Source organism: Stigmatopora argus, chromosome 3, assembly GCF_051989625.1.
Source record: "Stigmatopora argus isolate UIUO_Sarg chromosome 3, RoL_Sarg_1.0, whole genome shotgun sequence".
In the NCBI taxonomy this organism is placed as follows: domain Eukaryota; kingdom Metazoa; phylum Chordata; class Actinopteri; order Syngnathiformes; family Syngnathidae; genus Stigmatopora; species Stigmatopora argus.
Genome location: NC_135389.1, coordinates 1,994,593 through 2,018,841, shown reverse-complemented (window position 1 = coordinate 2,018,841; position 24,249 = coordinate 1,994,593). Strand labels below are relative to the sequence as shown.

At 40.6% G+C, this 24,249-nt stretch overlaps 1 protein-coding gene across 14 annotated transcripts in view; it reads left to right on the top strand.

Annotated features, from left to right (window-relative positions):
• The window catches only part of fanca (FA complementation group A), a 166,485-nt gene that overhangs the window by 126,470 nt on the left and 15,766 nt on the right, over positions 1-24,249 (top strand). For 11 of the 14 annotated variants that reach the window (XR_013299496.1, XR_013299498.1, XR_013299497.1 and 8 more), the window contains 11 exons: positions 1,646-1,843; positions 2,549-2,622; positions 2,706-2,834; positions 7,385-7,457; positions 7,534-7,688; positions 7,770-7,875; positions 13,745-13,804; positions 13,895-13,999; positions 19,156-19,271; positions 19,707-19,854; positions 23,846-23,908. Coding sequence is in view for 8 of the 14 variants with exons in the window: in XM_077595441.1 (XP_077451567.1) it covers positions 1,646-1,843; positions 2,549-2,622; positions 2,706-2,834; positions 7,385-7,457; positions 7,534-7,688; positions 7,770-7,875; positions 13,745-13,804; positions 13,895-13,999; positions 19,156-19,271; positions 19,707-19,854; positions 23,846-23,908 (1,227 nt within the window). In the remaining 6 variants the exon portion in view is untranslated. Of the gene's footprint in view, positions 1-1,645; positions 1,844-2,548; positions 2,623-2,705; positions 2,835-7,384; positions 7,458-7,533; positions 7,689-7,769; positions 7,876-13,744; positions 13,805-13,894; positions 14,000-16,464; positions 16,612-19,155; positions 19,272-19,706; positions 19,855-23,845; positions 23,909-24,249 lie in introns of those variants that run through there. The other 3 variants (XR_013299500.1, XR_013299501.1, XM_077595447.1) reach the window with 3 other exon arrangements.

The following is a 24,249-nucleotide window of genomic DNA, read 5'->3' as shown; positions in this document are numbered from 1 at the left end:
CATCATTTATGATGAAAAAAAAGAAAACTGCAATCGTCATTAGATAGCTTCTTTCTGCCAGTTTCTAGTAAATCTCTCTCTCTCTCTAATGTATGTATACAGTACTGTATGTATTCTCTCCATGTAATTAAATGTTTTTTTCAGTACAAACCAATGCACGTTACTTATACAAGCCTTAAACATACAAATGCACTTATATAAACCTTCAATATACTTATATAGGCCTTAAACATAAATTATAATACAAAATATAGCACTGAATCAACTTACAGACAAATTCAACTTATGAACAATCGCTCGGAACCTATCTCGTTCGTAAGTAGGGGAGCGTCTGTACACACACACATACACACACACACATACACACATACACACATACACACACACATACACATTCACGTACACATACACACACACAGTGGTACCTCGAGATGCGAGACAGAGATGTTTGGGGGCGTGGGTGGTGGGGTTCCTTTTTTTTCCACGGTAACGCACTCATAAACGTAACAAACAAATTTAAATTAACTTGGATTAATATATACAGACACTCAAAAATACGTTTAATGTAACTTTACAGAAGACTGAATTCTAATTTTGTTTTAATTTTTTTACCTTTCTTCTCCGGGTTGGCTCCACCCTGAATCCTAATTTTGTTGTAATCTTTTGTTACCTTCGTTTTCCGGGTTGGCGGTTTGCCACGCCTCCACCCTCACGTTCGCTATCGATGGACTTTTTGCTGTTGTATTGCCTTCAAAATATTCCCAAAATGATGCACACAAATGTCCTCACAATAGGATAACGCATGACCACTTGCCAACGAGAAATAGTCTTTAAAGAACGATCGCGGGAGCTTCTTTCCTTAGAAAGAATAACAGGAAATACAATAGTTGAGCTTACCCACGTATTGATTGTGGGTAATGAAGTTTTATTCTGAGAAAGGTTGCCGTTGCCTATAGGTGTTGTGTGCACGAGTATACTTCATTACCCAGAAAGCCCTCTTTTTGCCTGCGCATGCGCGTTGTGCGTTTCCTGGTATTAGGAGAAACTCGTCTGAATTAATCGTTCCGTGCTCGTAAATATTGTTATACACGAAAGATATGCAAAAAAGACCTGGCTTGGTCGCATCACGAAATTTTGATCGCATGACGGGCAAATTATTCGATAGAAATTTCCGCCGTAAGACGAGAATTTTGTATGACGAGCGGTCGTATGACGAGGTACCACTGTATATATATATATATATATATATATATATATATATATATATACGTATATGTGTATATATATGTATATATATGTATATATGTATATATATGTATATATATGTATATATATGTATATATATGTATATATATGTATATATATGTATATATATATATATATATATATATATATATATATATATATATACATATATATATATAGCCCAAGCGTATTATTTGTTGCAAGCAAATGTAAAATAATATGAAATAAAATCCTGACAATATTATTAAATTTTGGAGTTACAAGGATATCTTTGTTTATTTTATAATCATCAATAATAATTGCAGAGGTGTTTGTAGCCAAATACGTAAGAGTTGTCACTGTCTGAATATCCTGACTGTATATTATCTGGACCCTGAATTTGCATTTTTACCTATTTCAGCTTCAGTACCTCATCCCAAGACTGCTGCCTGAAACCAGAATGAACATTTTTGATGGTAAAGAGGACCAGGACCAGGACCTGAACAGGAGAGGGCTGTGGAACAATGTCATATATGCCGCCAACAAATGGAAAAAGACAGCTTTACGTCTTTGGAAACATTCTACTTTCTTACGGTTACAACGACATCCACTATATCAGGTAACATAGCTGCTTACATTGTTTAGATTTTTAAAATACAGTGGTACCTTGAGATACGAGCTTAATGCGTTCCGGGACTGAGCTCATATGTCGATTTACTCGTATCTCAAATCAATGTTTCCCATAGAATTGAACTAAAAAGAAATTAATTTTTTCCAACCCTCTGAAAAAACACCAACATGACGTAACATAACAGACACACCCTGACTTTGCGCTGCAACCTATCGAGGGTTGTTTGCTTTCGTTTTCCCTTCAAAATATTACAAAATTGATGCACACAAATGTCCTCACAATAAGATAACGTACGACCACTTGCCAACGAGAAGTAGTATACTCCTCTCGTATCAGCGAGCAAGCTCAGCCACGTGTACACCCTTCTGCACTGGGGGAAAAAACACTGAAAAAATGCAACTCTCCACACACTGCTCGTATAGACATTAACAAGAGGGAGTTGCGACCCGAAAGACAGTGCCCATGTTGTTCTCAAAAGCAGCCTCTCGCGTTGGCCACACCAGGCTGTATGCTCGTATATCAAAATTTGTAAATATTTGCTTGAAATTTTACTCGTATCTCAAATTGCTCATATGTCGGGGCACTCATATGTCGAGGTATTACTGTATGTATTGGCGGTTAGATGTGACGGATGATTAATTATATTAAATTATGTATATTTTTGAATTCATGATACAATCTCCCAATGTGAAGTTATGTTTTACCGAATGGCTGGCCAATGAACTCCAAGTCCAAAGAAGTAGAGACACACTTTCCGATTCCGAACGGTAATGTCAAGTGGCTGATACACATTTATATTGAATACATTCAAAAAAAATCCCTCAGTGGTGCTTGTGCCTCTGTGCTTTAGGTTGGTATACCATGAATGGGTATGTATGCAACTCTACCTTAGTCGTTCAGACGATCAGGGCGGCTGTGGTGGTAGCCTGATGAGTCTCTGCTCACATCTCATCAATGCAATCATGGACCAGCAGCAAAGGTAGTTGCTAATATGTAATTTCTCTCATTGAAAATACACTTGTGGTCAAAAGTTTACATACACTGGTGAAGAACATAATGTCATGGTTCTCTTGAGTTTCCAGTTATTTCTACAACTCTGATTTTTCTCTGATAGAGTGATTGGAACAGATACTTCTTCATCACAAAAACATTCATGAAGTTTGGTTCTTTTATGACTTTATTATGGGTGAACAGTAAAAAGTGATAAAATCTGTTGGGTCAAAAATATACATACAGCAGCGCTAATATTTGGTAACATGTCCCTTGGCCATTTTCACTTCAATTAGGCACTTTTGGCAAGCTTCTGGCAAGCTTCTGGTTGAATCTTTGACCACTCCTCTTGACAGAATTGGTGCAGTTCAGTTAAATTTGATGGCTTTCTGACATGGACTTGTTTCTTCAGCATTGTCCACAAGTTCTCAATGGGGTTTAAGTCAGGACTTTGGGAAGGTCATTCGAAAACCTTAATTCTAGCCTGATTTAGGCATTCCATTACCACTTTTGATGTGTGTTTGGGGTCATTGTCCTGTTGGAACACCCAACTGCGCCCAAGACCCAATCTTTGGGCTGATGACTTTAGGTTATCTTGAAGAATTTGAAGGTAATCCTCCTTCTTCATTATCCCATTTACTCTCTGTAAAACACCAGTTTCATTGACAGAAAAACAGCCCCACAGCATAATACTACTACCACCGTGCTTGACGGTAGGGATGGTGTACTTGGGGTTAAAGGCCTCACCTTTTCTCCTCCAAACATATTGCTGGGCATTGTGGCCAAACAGTTCGATTTTTGTTTTGTCTGACCACAGAACTTTCCTCCAGAAGGTCTTATCTTTGTCCATGTGATCAGCAGCAAACTTCAGTCGAGCCTTAAGGTGCCGCTTTTGGAGCAAGGGCTTCTTGCACGGCAGCCTCTCAGTCCATGGAGATGCAAAACACGCTTGACTGTGGACACAGACACCTGTCTTCCAGCAGCTTCTAATTCTTGGCAGATTTGCTTCTTGGTGATTCTCGGTTGAATCTTCACTATCCTGACCAATTTTCTCTCAGCAGCACGTGATAGCTTGCGTTTTATGCACTTAATACTTACAAACAATTGTTTCCACTGTTGCTCTTGGGACCTGCAGCTGCTTTTAAATGGCTCCAAGTGACTTTCCTGACTTGTTAAAGTCAAGGATTCGCTTTTTCAAATCCATGCTGAGCTCCTTTGACTTTCCCATTGTAGCGTTTGTGGGCGTTTGCATCCAATGAGCCCTATTTAAATGGCCTCAGAGAAATCACCAGGTGTAGTCACTCAATCACTCACAAGAAGTTAAGAGGCCATGCTATGAAGCTCATTTCACTGACACAACTTTCTAAGTCACCAAAATTGCTGATTTGTGTTGCTGTATGTATATTTTTGACCCAGCAGATTTGATCACTTTTACTGGTAACCAATAATAAAGTCATAAAAGAACCAAACTTCATGAATGTTTTTGGGACAAAGAAGTATCTGTTCCAATCACTCTATCAGAGAAAAATCAGAGTTGTAGAAATAACTGGAAACTCAAGAGAGCCATGACATTCATTATGTTCTTCACAACTGTATGTCAACTTTTGACCACAACTGTATATGCCCCTCCACTGGCTCCTGTACAATCTTGATGTCACCGTTTTTTATTCAAGCTAATGGTAGCGTTACATAAAATACTTTTTGATAAAATTGCAATAGTTATAGATCTGTGAGCCATGATTTTTTTTTCTTGTATACTCTGTGACAGGATTAGTGGTTAGCACGTCGGCCTCACAGCTCTGGGGTCCTGGGTTCAAATCCAGGTCACGTCCATCTGTGTGGAGTTTGCATGTTCCCCCTGGGCCTGCGTGGGTTTCCTCTGGGTACTCCGGTTTCCTCCCACATTCCAGAAACATGCATGGTTGGCTGATTGGACACTCTAAATTGGCCCTAGGTATGGGTATGGGTATGGGTAAGGGTGTGAGTGTGCATGGTTATCCGTCTCCTTGTGCCCTGCGATTGGCCTCTGGCCCGGAGACAGCTGGGATTGGCTCCAGCACCCCTCCAACCCTAAGGAGGATAAAGCAGTTCAGAAAATGAGATGAGATGAGAGGATTATACAATTTAACTGCTCTTTAAAAATCCGTAGGACTTGGCATTTAAATTTGAACTTTTTCTGTGTCACTCAAGGAGATCCAAAGTATTTTGCTGGACCCACTACACTGATATTATGATTGGCCTCCAAATATAAATATTAACTTTTCTGTGTACGTTTTTTTTCATAGACGAGATTATTATTTACCACCCACAAGAACATGAAGTATATCTTAAAAGTCCAAAATATATCTTAAATTTAGATATATTTATTTGAGTATTTTATATCATAAATGCATAATTATTCTTAGACAATTTAAGCTTATTGTGCAACTGAAAGATAGAGTCTAAGGCAAAAAAAGAGGATATAATTTGAGGTTTTCATCATGAAAAACGCTGAGTATTGCTTTTATTGCAGTTCTCTTTAGACTTGACATTGAAGTTTTTTAATCTGAAAAACATTGCCTTACAGCAGGGGTCTCGAACTCAATTTACCTGGGGGCCGCTAGAGGCCGAGTCTGGGTGAGACTGGGCCGCATCAGGATTTCCACAGGAAAAGCACTGATAAAACTTTCCAACGTTATCAAATAGTCCATGAGCCATTTGGGATCACGTAGCACAGGATCAATCAACTCACAAACGGCGTAGCTAGCTTTGACTGCTGCATTACTGTCTTTGGTAGCCTTCTTGAAGAGATCCTGTTGCCTCAGAAGACGTGTTTTAAGACTGGCAACCTGGTTGGCTCTCTCATCTCCCTGGTATTTTTCGTACTCCTCAGCATGTCTCATAGTACAATTACGTTTCAAATTGTATTCCTTGTGCACCGCAACTTTTTCAGTGTAAATGAGACACGTCGGGGTGCCCCTGTGTTCAACAAAGAAATATTGCACTCCCCACTTTTCTTGAAACTGTCTGTGCTCATCACCGACCTTTCTCTTCACGGCAGGCTTTGAAAGAGACATCTCTGGGGCTCTGTAATATGTTTTTCCACTTGGAATGAGTCTCGGGTTGATCTTTCACATTCAGTCGCGCGGGTTTGTGGCGCATGTGCACTTTCGCTCTCCGTTTCAATCGCGGATATGGCTACAGACACTGACACAGGCTGGATCACGGATCATAGCGCCTCATTCAGTTCTATGCTGAGAGCAGCGGAGGAGTGTGCGCGCCGAGCGGAGTGATCGGCCTCACGGCTTCTCCTCCGCCCAGCTGATTGGAGGAATGAGTGAGTGAGCGAGGCACTGGACAGCCCGGCCGATGTCCCGACCTCCAGAGCCGTATACCTCACCGTGATTGGTTCATTCAGCTCCGAACCAAAGTTCCCTCTAATTTTTTGTTGGTCTGAGCAGAAAGACAACCTCCCTGAGCGCACTGAGTACCAGTGTGAGCGACATCATCGGTACTCGGATGATTCGCCTAAAGACGTTTCGCCGACGGACGTTTGACAGACAGGCAGGTCGCCGAATGGACGTTCCACCGAACGTTCATTCGGCCGAACAGAGGTTTCGCCGAAACGGGATTCGAACGCTCGCCCCGCCGGATCGTGTGTGTACAAGTTTTTCAACCTCGGCCCGCGGGCCATATACGGCCCGTTAGGATTTTTAATCCGGCCCGCCGCCGGTGTTGTCCAAATTATAGTAAAAATCAATGTTCGTCTACCATCAATGGCAGTCCGGGAATAAGCACTCTTGGGCAGGCAGATGTAGCAGAACCGAGCCGTAAAATGACAGCAATCGGGTCAAATCCATCCTAAAACAGCATTTAATGATTAAATACAAATACTGGATGATATCGCGATGGAGGCAAAAAAATGTCTATAGACGTCCATTCGCCAAACGGCTCAAAATGCTCTCAAATTCGGTCAAATCCAGCTGAAAACAGCGTTTAATGATTAAATACAAATACTAGTATTTGTATTTAATCATTAAACTAACAAATACTAGTACGACCTGTCCGTCTGTCAAACGTCCGTCGGCGAAACGTCTTTAGGCGAATCATCCGGTCACGACATCATCATTGCTCGCTATCGGCACACCAGTATCACACCTGCCACAAGCAGGTGCATGTCAATGTTCCCTCTAATTTTTCATGTAAAACATGCTGTAAAACAAGAAAAACATGAGTGGACAGAGCTACTGCCACTGGCTGCCACTTAAACGGCGCCATCATGGGGAAAGGGGTAAAAAAAAAATAAAAAAATAAAAAAATTAAAAAAATAAAAATCGATCTTTCATATTAAGACGGGGGCCGCAAATTATCGTCCCGCGGGCCGCAGTTGGCCCGCGGGCCGCAAGTTTGAGACCCCTGCCTTACAGCATCTCAACAGCCACCATGCTAAACTTTAAGTATGACATTGGTCAGGTGACTGCAAGTGTTGCCTTGTTACATTCTATTGTCTTTTGCAGATATTACCAAAGTACCATACCTAATGAATACTATTGTTTACAGGGTAATCCTTCTTGAAGATTACACAGTCTCACAAAAAGGAACCTGTCTTCCTGAGATTATCTGTACATTACAGGTATGAAATAAATGTTCATTTTACACTAACACCAGACTAAAAAGTATAATGGTTTAATGTTTATGCTTGAAAGTAGAAGGTGATCTATGAGTTGGAGCTATCGGGTAGTCAACCAAGCAGAATGCATATATGTGACGTCCTCTTTGAGATGGTATCTCAGAGGTTCTCTGCCTCGTTGAGCTCAGCTTCAGCACATCTAAATTGTGAAATCACACTAAACACATGGAACAGGTAGGCTCATATCCACTATGTAGTTTAAGATTAATCCGTAAGATTGTCACCATCGGAAACCTTGATGTCTATGTACCACAGAGTAATGCTGGCTCTCCAATCAATGTCATTTATTAAAGTCCAGGTGGAAGGAGACAGGATATACCTCGACTGTAAAATCCTTATACAACATGTCAGCGATCATCAGGTGCTCTTCTATTTAATTTCTTGAAATGTACGATCAGCTATTTTGTATTTAAAACACTGGAGAAATGCATGGATACATGACATTCACTGTGATCCATCCCCTGGAGAGATATCTTGCACAGAACACTTTGTATTTGGATGACGTTCAGATTGTACAATGGTCTTAAAGAGGAAAAGTTACAATGGTTTAATGTTTATGCATCGAAGCAGGAAGTGGCTTTTGAGATGTAGCAACTTTTTGGGTAGTCAATCATATACCTGTCAATTTATACGGTTTCCCCGTTTTTTGAGCGTTTCAAATTGTGTATGGCATATAACAACTCTTGTATGGGAAATTTGTATTTTCTAAAAGTTACGTTTTTTGTAAGACCAATTTCTTACCCGTTTCGACTGTAATCCGGGTCCTCTCAGTCACTGGTTGCTTCAAGCAGGATATGCACATGCCCGTCGTTTCGGAATATGCGCACTATTCTTTCCCAATCCCCCTCCCCTTTCACACTCCCATTCGGTCATCAGTCACGTCCACCTTTTTCACTATAATGCTTCAGCAAACCCCAATATCCTCCCCCCTTTCACACCTGCATTCGGACGTCAGTCACGTCCACCTTTTTACTATATACCGTATTTATTTGAGTATAAAGCACACTCATAATTCTTGACTAAAAAATTATATAAATTTTTGTTTTCACTTTTTCTAAGCTCACACCAAGGATTGCACCGGTACTGGTAACTGGAAAATACTGAACACATGTGGGCATGACAAAACATTTATTCACAACATATGGTACGGAAACCTGGTAAAAGAAACTACCAGTATGAACACAATTCTCAAATGGAATTTACAATTTTAAATTCTTAGTCTAATTCATTACCATAATATTTACAAATTTTCCAAGTCTGATTTATCATCATCAGATTCTCCAAACGATTGATTCCATTCTTCTTGAGTTTAATGTTCCAGAAACATGCATGGTTTAATGTTATTATATCTGATATACAGTGGGGCAAATAAGTATTTAATCAACCTCAACCATGAGAGACAGAATGTGGAAAAAAAAGGAAATCACATTGTTTGATTTTTAAATAATTTATTCCCAAATTAGAGTGGAAAATAAATATTTGGTCACCTACAAACAAGTAATATTTCTGGCTGTCAAAGAGGTCCAACTTCTAACGAGGTCTAACGAGGTCTCCCCTCCTTACCTAAATTAATACCATCTGTTTTAACTCATTATTGGTATAAAAGACACCTGTCCACAACCTCAGTCTCTCACACTCTAAACTCCACTATGGCCCACACCAAAAAGCTGTCGAAGGACACCAGAGACAAAATTGTAGACCTGCACCAGATTGGGAAGACTGAATCTGCAATAGGTAAAACGCTAGGTGTAAAGAAATCAACTGTGGGAGCAATTATTAGAAAATGGAAGACATACAAGACCACTGATAATCTCCCTCGATCTGGGGCTCCATGCAAGATCTCACCCCGTGGCGTCAAAATGATAACAAGAACGGTGAGCAAAAATCCCAGAACCACACGGGGGGACCTAGTGAATGACATACACAGAGCTGGGACCACAGTAACAAAGGCTACTATCAGTAACCCAATGCGCCGCCAGGGACTCAAATCCTGCACTGCCAGACGTGTCCCCTTGCTGAAGCCAGTACACATTCAGGCCCGTCTACGGTTCGCTAGAGAGCATTTGGATGATCTAGGAGAGGACTGGAGAAACCAAAATAGAACTTTTTGGTAGAAACACAGATTCTCATGGTTGGAGGAGAAAAAATACTGAATTGCATCCGAAGAACACCATACCCACTGTGAAGCATGTGCAACATCATGCTTTGGGGCTGTTTTTCTGCAAAGGGACCAGGATGTTCAGGATGATCTGTGTAAAGGAAAGAATGAATGGGGCTATGTATCGAGAGATTTTGAGTAAAAATATCCTTCCATCAGCAAGGATATTGAAGAGGAGACGTGGCTGGGTCTTTCATCATGACAATGGTCCTAAACACACAGCCCGGGCAAAAAAAGGAGTGACTTCGTAAGAAGCATTTCAAGGTGCTTGAGTGGCCTAGCCAGTCTCCAGATCTCAACCCCATAGAAAATCTGTGGAGGGAGTTGAAAGTCCGTGTTGCCCAACGACGGCCCCAAAACATCACTGCTCCAGAGGAGATCTGCATGAAGGAATGGACCAAAATATCAGCAACAGTGTGTGAAAAGCTTGTGAAGAGTTACAGAAAACGTTTGGCCTCCGTTATTGCCAACAAAGGGTACATAAGAAAGTATTGAGATGAACTTTTGATATTGACCAAATACTTATTTTCCACCATGATTTGCAAACAGTCTTTAAAAAATTAAACAACATGATTTTCTGTTTTTTTTCTCCACATTGTCTCTCATGGTCGAGGTTTACCCATGTTGACAATTACAGGCCTCTCTATTCTTTTCAAGTAGGATACCTTGCACAATTGGTGGTTGATTTAATACTTATTTGCCCCACTGTATATAGATTTTATATAGAATGACTATGAATTTATGTTATTATTTGTGGTTGAACTTATTATAAAAGTATGGTCTGTATTTTTTTAGGAGTTTGCTTGTCATCATGGAGGCTGTGTTTAGCATTAGATGCATTTGCCGCCTTCGCAATATCTGTATAAAAAGTGGACTGAAGACACTGCCAGTCAATGTGAAAGACTTGCTGGTGGATATCTTTTATTTTTTTAAAGAACAGCTCAAAACAAATGGAGGATTTTAAGGAGTTTCAGGACTTTCCAAACAATGAGCATGAACAAATCCTCAAGCATTGCCCAACACGATGGCTTTCTCTGCTAAAAGTGGTAGAAAGAACTCTGACACAATTTGAGGCTCTCAAAAGATACTTTTCCAGTCATGCAGATGTTGAAAGGCCTGGTAAAGTCAAATCAATCAATGGTAACCCTTTGACTCTCCTCTCACTCCACTTCCTCAGCTTCATCTTACACCACATCTATTTATTTAACGTACTCTTCCAAACAGAAGAATGCATGATTGGTGATGTGATTCCAGAACTAGAACGGCTGCTAAAGAAAGTGTTGCTAAAATTTAGAATAGATGGAGCATGTGAAATCTGATAACACCTGACAGAAGAGGACATTACCAACAGGTGCCTACGTCATGAAGATGGCAGACTTGCAGTTGGAGTGAGTGCTAGGGCTCTCTTCAAAGACAATAATGATGAAGGCAACCTAAGCATCACACCAGCAAAGGTTTTTTTTCTTTCTATGAGGCTGTTGTGACCAAAATGATCAACAAATTCCCCTTTCAAAATGCTGTTCTCAATGATTTGGTGGTGTTGGAATCAAGAAAAGATGTAGATTATAGCCACATTGTGATGTTGGCTGACAGGTTTGCAACACACCTGTATTAGGAGGAATTAAAGGACAAGTGGGAAGATTACCAGCTGCTACTTGATGCTCTCATCCCACAGAAAAGCCTAGATGGAAGACCAATTAAACCAGTCTATTTGGCCACACAAATTAAGGAGTGCATTTGGGAAAGATCGCTTTCCATTGATGAAAGAGATTTCAAAAGTTCTACTTTACTCTAATGCCGACAGCGAGAGAGTTTTCAGCTCCTTGAAGAAAATACATAAAGAATAGGAAGACAATGAGAACTGATACTCTGACATCTTTGTTGCAACTTAAACTAAAATGTGACAGTTTCTGTTGCGAAGTAAAACCATCTTTAGAACAGATTGAGTCTGCAAAATTCTGCACTTATACTTTTAATAAGCAACATTAAATTTTGTGAAAGTGGGGAAAGAATTGTTTGTTGTTTATTTGGTCAATAAAATACCTTGTTGACACAGTTATCTTTGTTTTTATTCTACATTGTCTGTCTTGCATTGAGTAAATAGGTGCCGCGTTGTTTGTTAAGGTTTATCATCCCAAAATAAGGGGAAGTGCAATCATTTATAAGGGGAGCAATTGGCTGTGGTTGACAGGTATGCAATCAACTAGAAACATTTGAGACATGGTTAATTTCTCAAAATTATTCAGTGTTGAGGACGTTGTGGCATATACCATATTTATTTGAGTAAAACACGCAAAATTTCTTACCAAAAAACTGAAGCAAAGTTCGGGTGCACTTAATACAAGAGGTCTTCGCTTTTATGACCAAATCCCGGAGAAAAACTGCCCTCGGCAGCCGTTTCAATGAGAGACATAACAACCTGTCTTTGTCTGCTCGATGGGGCGCGAGAGCCTGTTGTATTGTATTGTGTTCTATTGTTCCGATGCTGACACTTGGAAAAAAATAACTTGTTTGGTGAATCCAGTGGCGGGCCGTCAGGGCCTTCAAGGCCTTCTTTGCTGGCCTAAGAAATATCTGAATCATATATTATATTTTGTCCATCAATACTTATTAAATAACTCCAAATTGTCTGTTAGCTTCCTTTCATTGCTTTTCCCCCTGGTTGCACTGCTTCCAGATGTGTGTTTTCATATTGAAGCATTTAACCAATCACATTTCAGCCATTATTTGTTGCCAGGGTCAGAAATCTGCCTCAAGGCCTTCACAATCAGTTCTGCAGGCTCTGCTGCATTAAACAAGCGTCAATACCACTGTTGCTTTAACAATCAGATTTCGAGTTGGCAACACCACAATGCCTATGCCTAAACTATGATTGGCTAGTGATTAGCCAGAGCTACCAAACTGTATCTGGAGCGAGCTGCACAAGCAAATATATTGTTGTTGATTTAAAGCCATTTTCAAGACGGACTATGCCAGAAATACGACAGTACAGGCTCGACTTTCAGCATTAGCTACGATGGCGATAGAAAAGAAGGAAGAAAGAAAGGAGGATGGATATTGTGTACAGTTAAAAAGGATTTTTGGTGAGTAAAATATGGCTATATTCCTAAATAATATTTCAATTGTGGGCCCGGTTCTGATATCTGAAAAGCTCCAGTGTTTGTATTTAATCACTAAATGCTGCTAGAAAGTGGATTTTACCCCATTTTAGTGCATTTTTGCCGTTTCGCCATTGACGTCCATCGCTGTCTTTTCCCGGGGAAATCACCCCCTGGCCCGGTTGTCTGAAAAGCTCCAGTATTTGTATTTAATCAATAAATGCTGCTAGGAAGTGGATTTTACCCCATTTTAGTGCAATATTTGCCGTTTCGCGTATGGACGTATCGACGTTCATCGCTGTCTTTTTCCCGGGGAAATGATACTCCGGGCCAGGTTCTGATGTCTAAAAAGCTCCAGTATTTGTATTTAATCAATAAATGCTGTTTTCGGCTGGATTTTACCCCATTTTTGTGCATTGATGCAGTAGAGGTTTTATAGCCATAAAATAGTTTTTGAGGTTCGGCTTGATTTGTTGAAGGCGCTACGAGAAAATGCACGGACCGCCACTGGGTGAATCTGATGATTATGAGTCAGACTTTGAAAAAATTTAAATGTTATGATGATGAATTAGACTCTCTTAAAATTGTAAATTCCATTTGAGGTTGTGTTCATACTGGTAGTTTGTTTTACCAGGTTTCCATACCATATGTTGTGAATAAGCTGTCTCGTGGTGTAGAGGTTCACTCGACTGACTTCGGTGCAGGCATGCACTTGGTTGAGCATCTCCTTCTGCTTTGAAAGCAAAAGAGAGAGACATTGACATACAGTGACACAGAGAGAGGGGGACAATGAGGTTTCAGCAATTTATATCAATGTGCTTTTATGTCCATTTTGCTCAGATTTTTTTTAAGTGAGTTGAATTATGACCTGCGAATTGGGATATGAATCATATCACCTGATGGGAGAAAAAACACACTTCTACACAAGATGTATGTGATATATATTTTCTTGTCTTATTCTTTTTTTGTGTTAGAGGACTGCATGGTCAACAAATGGCTTGTTGTCTTTTGAATTGACCTCACACTTTCTCAGAGTGAGTATAAAATATCTTGAAACCACCTGGAGCCTGTTTCTTACCTCATGAAGAAATAGTATTTTTTGTTTTATATTTTTATATCTTTAGAGCATTTTATGTGGAAGTGCACGCTGCAGTAATGTGGCTGAAGAGTTCAACAAGATCTGGTCTGAGATAAGTCATCATTGCCCGCTACTGCTGGTCTCAACAGTGGTAAGCATCATTCTTTAAAACTCTGGAGTACTTTTCTCCTTATACTTCTTCCTTGAGGCGTGTCCTGAAAATCCTTTCATAGTCATTTTTACAGACAATCGTGGACTTACGGCCATATCATGATCCATGTTGTGGATACTGTATTGCATAATAAAGTTTTACGTGCTGTATCATCTTAGTTATTTCAGGGTCGGGAACCGATGGCTCGTGAGCCATATGTCTCTTGACGAGTGCATATGGCTCTGCGTTAACCTGTAAGTTAAAATGTGAAACCTGCTAAGTCCCGAACACACCTATTGAGCCTTGCATTGGCACACCTTTGTGTTCGTGACGCAACCTCGAGCGCCGCTACATCCACCAATATGAGTCTTGCGTTGGTACATCTAAGTGGCACTGGCATGACCTTGAGTGCCCCACCAATGGGAGCCTCACGTTGGTATACCACTGGTCTTAGATTAGATTAAACTTTCTTCATCCCATACTCAGGAAATGCACTTTGTTGCAGTAGCAAGAAGCTGAAAACAGACACAGGAAAGAAATTGCAAAATAAATAAAATAGATAATAAATAAGCGTGTTACTTCTGAAGGCCTCTAAGTACAAAATTTTCAGCTTACTGAAGCTTTTATATGCAAATGAGTGCCTCGAAATACAAAAAAAAGATCCAAGTTACGAAATCCCTCAAAAAGTAAATGCATTTCCTGATCCGTTATTTTATTTTGAAAATATTATCACGGATGCATTGATTCTCACTTTAGAACCTCGATACACTCTACTGGGCTCTCATTGGCTGTCTCACAAAAACCACTATCCATGTTTCAAGATTATCTCCAGATACCTTTCAACCTCGGCTAAATGTTCCCCTTATACACACACATAGGGCACACGTTCAATCATTCATTTTCTGAACTGCTATATATATATTATATATATATATATATATATATATATATATATATATATATATATATATATATATATATATATATATATATATATATATATAAAATATTATTGGTTTTTAATGGGTGGTTTATTCAAAACACTAGTGATTAGTTGTTTGGAGAGAAAAAGATGAGAAAATAGAAAATATTAGGGCCTATTGGCAACAATTTGTGAGTCATCTTATCAAACACTAAAGTTTATCATTGGGACATGCCTAGTGAAAGGTTATTTTTTTATCGAATTGCCTTATTGTTGGTCTTATTTGTAACAACGGGCTACGGAGTATGTCTCCTATCTAATGTAAACATCGTCTCTTTGGTGGGGGTCAGACGACTCGGTGGCGGGAGGAATTCAGCCAGTGATTTCGCTGTCCTTGGGTAGGTCAACAATATAGGGGTGATTTGCAAATTAGAGCTTAAATATTAAGAAGTATTTGGGTTTTAATGATATCAAACATAAAACAACAATGCAGAAACGGGATTCATTCAAACAATTAATTAAGTAGTAGTTGGCTGGTTTGGATAAGTTAACTGATTTTAGAATAGGTATAATTTCCCTAGGCCTTGGGAGAAATGGAGTGTTTTCAGTGCTTGGAAGACATTCCCTGTTCTGTCCTGGGCGGGTGGAATATGCTCTGTCAAGCGTCATATTGATGACTATTAGAATATTTACGGATTGCATAAGAATTAAACAATTAATGTCAACTAGATGAGTTTGCTTACTATTGCTTTAAAGGCATTTGAGAGAAGAAAACTATCAGGCTTGGCAGTGCAATTACAGGGTTTAATTAGCTAAATGTTAGAGTGCAAATGTATTGATTGGCAAGGACAATCTTAAAAAGTGGGTAATTGACAATTCTCCAAGCTCCAAAACCTCTAACAAAAAACAGATTTTTTTGTCATTTTTGGGTTTGACAAACTGCGGTGGTGGTTGGGTTCTAGACTACTTAGGAAATGAGGCTCCCATTTCTAAAACAAATTCAAGGGGATTTGGAAATTAACTCTATTTTGCACTAGACACTCGAAATTTGGCAGGCCTTTCATGGCATAAAACATGTGCTGGAATCTGGTCAACATTGGCAGAAATATTTTATCATATTGCCAATAAGACCTTTTCAGGGATGGCAGTGACAGATTATGGCAGAAATATTTTATCATATTGCCAATAAACCCTTTTCAGGGATGCCAGCGACAGATTATGGCAGAAATATTTTATCATATTGCCAATAAGCCCTTTTCAGGTATGGCAGCGACAGATTATGGTAGAAATATCTTATCATATTAAAGTTTAATGAAATGCAGCAGCCAAGTCCAAATTTGAAATTTAAGGTGTGAATGAATAAATACGATGCTTTGGGAGCACTGAGAGAAAAGCCAAATTTGTACATAAGCTTTCTTGGGTGGGCTACTATATTGTCTCATGGGAAGTCTCATGTCGAAACAAGGTTGGTGTTGGGCTGAATGCGGCGTCACTATACAACTTTTGGGTTAATTTGTTTTCTAAACATAAATTCTTTTGGAAGGGATTGTTTGACCGGTGCTCCACATGATCTCCAGGGCAATACATGACCAAGGTGTGTTCAATCCCCCCATAAATGGTACACGGTCGATTGGTCGCCGGTCTTTTGGTCGCCGATCTTTTGGTCGCCGGTCTTTTGGTCGCCCGGAAGGTAAGTGATAATTACCATTTAAATCATTGCTCAAATTCCCTAAGTACAAACTGCAAATTACTATTTAGTCATACTTAATGCCATAGTAATTATTAGGCTAAAGAAAAGCTCCAAATTTCCCGGACTTTTATTGTTTTTTGTTGGAGGACTTGTTAAGACCCTGACTGACGTAGCTTCTTAAAGGGACAACGCATGTACATACAAACTCTTATACACTCACACGTCGGCTCAGTGAAACTGCTCATGGCCATTGTTGGCTTTTATTGATGCGTAGACCGTGTTGTTTTACCTTGTTTTGTCGCCGGTCTTTTGGTCGTCGGTCTTTTGGTTGTCGGTCTTTTGGTCGCCGGTCTTTTGGTCGCCCGTTGTCGCGGACGGGCCGACCAAATGACCGTGACCAAAAGACCGTGACCAAAAGATCGGCGACCAAAAGACGGCCACCAAAAGACAGTGACCAATAGACCGGCGATCAATCGGCCGCACACGCCATAAGTATATCCATTTCAAAGACTCCATATGGATATTATCCAACTAATTTGCTAACTCAAATTTAAAATATAGGAATAAATGGGACCTGATATCAGGATACTTTGACAAATGCCCAAGAGTCTATTATTAAAATCATTATGAATTAATATTAATATATTAAGCACTAATACATTTGAATGTAGGATTTATTTGTACGAAAATGGATTTTTTTTAATGTTTCCAATGTATAATCATACCTAATATAATAAACAACAGTTAGGCAATAGGTAATAGTACCATATTTTCACACCTATAAAACGCACCGTCTAAAAGGACCCAGTCTCAGTTGCGGGTAAATTTTCAGTTTTTTGTCAATACATAGGGGACCTCATCGGATAAGGCGCTAGCGTATGTTATGCTAGCAGGTAGCGTACCTATGTTATGCTAGCTGCTAGCATATGTTATGCTAGCCACTAGCGTGTTTTTTTAAGACAGCACGAGCAAAACTAAGTTTGATAGTGCTTTATTTAGGTAAAAGGTACACAAGTTAATAGAAATTAAAGCAGTAAAACATCCACAAAACCGTCCAACTCCTCATCTTCTGTATCTCATATAAAGAGTTCGGCGTTCAACATGCTATGCTCCATCTCACTGTCAGCCAGAGTTGTGTATTCCGGGAACTTGATTCCAGCTTTGGCGAAAGCTCGAACAAAAGTGCTGGCCGACACTTGAGCCCAGTCATCCACAATCCATTGTAACTCGCGACATGCATCACTCCCAAGCCGTTTGCAAAGCTGTTTCTCCTCAGTATTGAGTGTTTTTGAGGGTTAAAAGCGCTGCGAGCACATGGAAGTCAAATGCCTTGTCACTCGCCTGGGATGTTTTGAATGGATTTACCGTAATGCTTGGAATGCGCGGGGAGGCTATTTTTAGGGTGAACATCTGCTCCGTTGATCGCAATAAGTAGCGTGCCGGAAAGAAATACATCCAGTCACTCAAGCGGTCACAGCCATACAAAAATTGAATTTTCTGCGCAAACAAGGCACACTGACCGATTGGGCACATCAACCATTTGAGAGAAAATTTTAGACTTTTAAATGTGCCCTGTAGGTGTGAAAATACGTTAATCTCTTTTTTATACCTCTAATCATAGTATGGTCTATACAGATGAAATGTTCCTTTCCCCCCCTTTATTTCCTATTTTTTTCACATAACAATTCATTCTCTTCTATTATGTGATTACCGTAATTACTCGAATATAACACGCATATTTTTGCTATATAATTAATTCCAATAGTTGGGGGTGCGTGTTATAATCAATAACTAAAATAAATTACAAATTTTCGATCGAAAAAAGCATTGTCAAACTCACTTTGACGCACGGACATTGTGCAATTTCCAACTTTGAATTCAAAATACACGCATATTAAAGATCGTCAAGCCTCACAAACATCACAATCCTGCATTAATAAGCTGGAAAATAGAATACTACATTGTAGTGTAGTACGTACTTGTATTTAGAAATATGTCCAGCGGGGGGCAGTACATTCCCTTGTTACATGTGATAGTCTTTTCCATTGTGCATATCTTCAAATCATTTATTTATTCAATTTGTATGTTCCTTTTCTTGTTTGAGAATGACAATAGATATTTGAATTAAAACATGGTATTGTCAATTGAAATGTAGTCAATGTTCAAGGAAGTCTAAAAGGTATTGCAACATAACATGTCTACATGATATGTTTGTCCACTCTGTGTATCATCTATTGCCCTAAAATTCAAACGCATAACTCCACCAACTGCACGACACTCGACACGCTCGTACCTTAAGATTTCTCTATCCGGTTTTGAACAAAACAATCGTGAAACGAAGAAAAAAAGGTAAGATTTCTGATTTTCATCAGCGGGAAATTTTAGGTGCGCACTATATTCGAGTACTGCGTTTTTCCAGATTTTTTTGGCCCAAAATTACCTGCGTGTTATTTTCGAGTGCGCGTTATATTCGAGTAATTACGGTAGTTTGTTTTGAAGTTCTTTGTTATTATTTTTGTACTGTTTTGGTTATGAATGATTTAGCTCTGGTGGGAGCAACTGTCAGAAGTGCTGTTGTCATTATGGCGTCGTCTGCGTTTTGGAGAAAGTCCACCAGAACAACTGCAGCTCATCAATACCAGTCGAAGCTGGGCGTGCAGGTATAAATATAATATATCCCAAAAACTAAAAAAGCAAAAACAAAGTATTAATAATGGTAAATGTTGAATATACTTGTATACTGCCTTTATCTACAGATTTTTACCATGCCCTTGCAATGTAAGGCCTACCTGCTAAGGAGGGTAAATTACAGTTCAGTGCCTTGGCAGTGGGCACTTCAAAGATGGGCAGTCATAGCCTGAAATCAAACTGTTGACCCTTCAGTTGTAGGACAACTTGAGGTCCTAACTGCGCCATGGCCACCCTAATATTAATAATGCCCGCTTCATCGAAACCTGTGGCCCAATCTGGCGCATGTACATGTTAATGTACATGTTTTTGTTTTTTTTAATAAATATTAAAAAAAAAAATAAAGTAAGCACAAGTCTTCCAAATTATAAAATTGGTCCTTGATTATTTTGATCTTTGTTCTACAGTTTGATGAGGGGTCTTTTGCTGCAGATGCCCTCTGCTCCAGCATTGTTGTTCGCCTCCAGTTTGTATGCTGTCTTACAAGGGTGCGAACAAGATGTCAGAGCTGCTCTCACAATGTTGCAACCAGAGAGGGACATCAAACACAAAGAGGTAAAACAACTGGCTTGAAAAATGTGTTTGCTTGTGTGGGTGAATGTGTGTATTTGAACATATACAGTGGGGCAAATAAGTATTTAGTCAACCACCATTTGTGCAAGTTCTCCTACTTGAAAAGATTCGAAAGGCCTGTAATTGTCAACATGGGTAAACTTCAACCATGAGAGACAGAATGTGGAAAAAAACTGAAAATCACAGTTTTATTTTTAAAGAATTTATTTCCAAATAAGAGTGGAAAATAAGTATTTGGTCACCTACAAACAAGCAAGATTTCTGGCTGTCAAAGAGTTCTAACTTCTATCAAGGTCTAACGAGCTCTCCACTCGTTACCTGTATTAATAGCATCTGTTTTAACTCATTATCGGTATAAAAGACACCTGTCCACTACCTCAGTCTCTCACACTCCAAACTCCACTATGGCCAAGACCAAAGAGCTGTCGAAGGACATCAGAGACAAAATTGTAGACCTGCACCTGGCTGGGAAGACTGAATCTACAATAGGTAAAATGCTTGGTGTAAAGAAATCAACTGTGGGAGCAACTATCAGAAAATGGAAGACATACAAGACCACTGATAATCTCCCTCGAACTGGGGCTCCATGCAAGATCTCACCCCGTGGCGTCAAAATGATAACAAGAACGGTGAGCAAAAATCCCAGGACCACACGGGGGGACCTAGTGATTGACTTACAGAGAGCTGAGACCACAGTGACAAAGGCTACTATCAGTAACACAATGTGCCGCCAATGACTCAAATCCTGCACTGCCAGATGTGTCCCCCTGCTGAAACCAGTACACATCCAGGCCCGTCTGCGGTTCGCTAGAGAGCATTTGGATGATCCAGAAGAGGACTGGGAGAATGTGTTATGGTCAGATGAAACCAAAATAGAACTTTTTGGTAGAAACACACGTGTTTGGAGGAGAAAGATTACTGAATTGCATCTGAAGAACACCATACCCACTGTGTATGATGACAATAAAGGCTTTTGATTGATTGATTGAAGCATGGGGGAGGAAACATCATGCTTTGGGGCTGTTTTTTGCAAAGGGACCAGGACGACTGATCTGTGTAAAGGAAAGAATGAATGGGGCCATGTATCGAGAGATTTTGAGTTAAAATCTCCTTCCATCAGCAAGGACATTGAAGATGAGACGTGGCTGGTTCTTTCAGCAGTGTTGTACTCAGTTTCTGTTGATTCTTCAGCCCTAGACTACTAATCTAATTGAATTGGATCAGATTTAGTCGAATCTCGTCCACAACAACGAACGCAGCACTTATTTTTATGATTATTTAGACTCAGCTGTTGAGTATATTTTCAATTAATTATGTCACAACAAGGTGTAAAGAAAAAGAAAAAAAGTCTTGACGCTCGCCATACTCAAGCTAATGGTTACGAATGCTACGCCAATGCTACGTGTTACATTTGGAGAGTGTTTTGCACTTTGAAAGCCTTAGTTTATTCGCCGACTCGGTTGTGCTGTTTTTGTTATACTTTGGAGACTCGTATTTTTGGTGTGCTCTTTTTGTTAATAAATATTACATTTTTAAGCATCGATTTCTGTTCTGAGTTGTGTATGGATCCACTTTACTAAGGCTTGCCGTTTCACAACAGAATATTCCGACCAAGTGGATCCCACAACTCCGTAAGGCATTGGTCACGCGCTCGCTGGTCATAATCACATGATCAGCCGGCATGAGGAATTGATCTGCGATTTGATAAAGGTGATGAGTGCGCTATCAATAACAGTTGGAAGTTTGATGCCACCTGCCCAAATAGTAGAGCCGAGTCTTCTCAACGGTAGGCCATCCTCTTGGGCCCTGGCGATAAGCAACGCTCAAACGACCTTCCGTGACTCGTTCGACGTTTTCAAAGCAGAGTCCGTCACAGTTTTTGATCACCCGGTCGGGGGCAAGGAGGCAGGCAGCCGCTTGCTGGACTTTATTCAAGACGATCTAACCGTGGCTGACTACTCCATCCAGTTTCAAATCCTGGCGGTGGAGTGCAGATTTGGCGACAAGGCACTGTGTGGTATTTTTTGATGCGGGCTTTCCCCTGCTGTCAAAGATAAGCTGGCTGCTCGGGACGACACAACCGGTCTGGAGGAGCTGATGGCTTTGGTCATTCGGCTGGTTAATTGGCTACGGGAGCGTGAGCGAGAACGTGCCGGGGAGAGCTGTAGCCATCGAAGAACCCCTGTGGGGAGTTGCTCAACGGCTGCGAGGAAGGTTGATGTTTCACCGTCTGTTTTGGCACCGGAGCGGGTTCCTGATTCGACGGCAGTGGAAGTCGTGCAACTTGGCTGCGGCTCTCTCTCGCACCAATGTGGATTTACCTCCAATGGAGTCCCTCGCTCCGGAGGAGAGAGGACAGAGACTTCTTATGTCTGCAGTAATTCGGGTGAGTCCACACACGGCACGCAAGAGGAAGAAGAGCATCAGGAAACTAGGAGGCTACAAATACCAGTGGTACTATGTTTTGGGGACAAGAACTTCAAATTCAGTGCTCTCCTCTCATTTACTCAGGAGCGGATGACTGTTTTATCGACCCGTCCGTGATCGCCGCGATTAAATGTCCATTGACTAGGCTTTCCGTCACTAAGAGTGTGTGTGTGTGATCTCGATGGGCGACTCCTGGTGGACGTAAGATATTTAATTACTCCACTCAATGTTAAACTATATCGTGAAACCATGGTGAAGTCCGCTGCTTCCTTGTAATGCCATGCAAATCAGCCCCAATCATTTTGGGCCTCCCTCGGTTGATGGTGCAAAACCCTCATATAGATTGGGCCAGGTCGCAAGTGGAGACTTGGAGCATTTTTTGCTATGCTCGTTGTTTGAAGTCTGCATTGTTATTTCCCAGTAAACTGCAGACAACCCCTAGTCCTGTCAATTTGGCAAATGTTCCATGGGAATATCATGATCTCCTGCAAGCACGGAACAGTCCAAATCCACCTTCGATGTGCCCACAAGGTCTGGAGTGACACTCGGGCGGCATTGGTCCGCACGGCAGCCCGCAACCGCATAATTGCGGACCGTCATAGGGGACCTGCCCCAACCCATCATCCTGACCAGATGGTCTGGCTGTCTACGCAGGATTTGCGTCTCCCTGGGTCATCCAGGAAGCTGGGTGCGAAGTTTGTGGGCCCCTTCGAGATACACAGGATTGTGAACCTGGTGGCCATCAGACTCAAACTTCCCAGCTCCATGAAGGTTCATCCCGTGTTCCACATCGCCCTGCTCAAGCCGATGTCTTCAAACCTGTTGAACCCTCCTCCGCTTGTGCCTTCTCATCCCCCTCGTCTGGTCGATGGCAGCCTCGTGTACACTGTGCGGACACCATTCTCGACTCCCGTAGGCGGGGTAGGGGGTTGCAGTATCTAGTCGACTGGCCCTGAGGAACGTTCTTGGATCCCCCGCTCCTGGATCCTTGACCCGTCACTTTTGACGTATCCCCACTCCCTCCATCCTGCAAAACCAGGTGTTCCGCCAAGGGGCGTCCTTTGAAGAGGGGTACTGTCATGTTTCTGTTGCCTTTGATGTTTGTATTTTTGTGTTTTGTACTTTGAAAGCCTTAGTTTATTCGCCGACTCGGTCGTGCTGTTTTTTGTTATACTTTGGATACTCAATTTTTTTTGGCGTGCCCTTTTTGTTAATAAACATCGATTCCTGTCTTGAGTTGTGTATGGATTTACTTTACAATGGCTCTGTCGTTTCACAACAGCTGTTTTAGTACCTGGGTGTAAGACTGGCAGGGAATTATCCTAATATATTGGCATTTTAATTGTGCCACTGTCCTTTTCCTCACCCAAAACTCTAGCATCCACACCTCGCCATTTTAGCTGTGCAAATGTGTTTTCAACTGACTTTATGGTGCAATTGTCGACGGTATGCTTTCCTCCCTGACACACTTATGTCATCAACAACATAGACTAGTAGGGGCGGCTATAGATGCAATGTTGATGTTGCTTTTTCTTTTTTCTTTCAGGTTTTAGTGTTCTTGCTTTTCCTGTCTTTGAACAGTTACGTGTCAGCCCTCCTCCATCCTCAGGTGAGTACAACCTAAAAACAAACTTCAAAAAGTGAGTACACTACTAACCCATAAATAAACTTTGAAACACAGTCACCTGCCTTAAATATTTTCCACATTCTTAACATACCGTATTTACTCGCATATACAGTGGTACCTTGAGATACGAGCTTAATGCGTTCCGAGACTGAGATCGTATGTCGATTTTCTCGTAACTCAAACGAACGTTTCCCAAAGAAATTAACTAAAAACAAATTAATTTGTTCCAACCCTCTGAAAAAACACCCAAAACAGGATATTGGATTGGAAAAACATTTTTATTTGTTCTAATTCGCCATCTATTAACGAAGTAACAAATAACT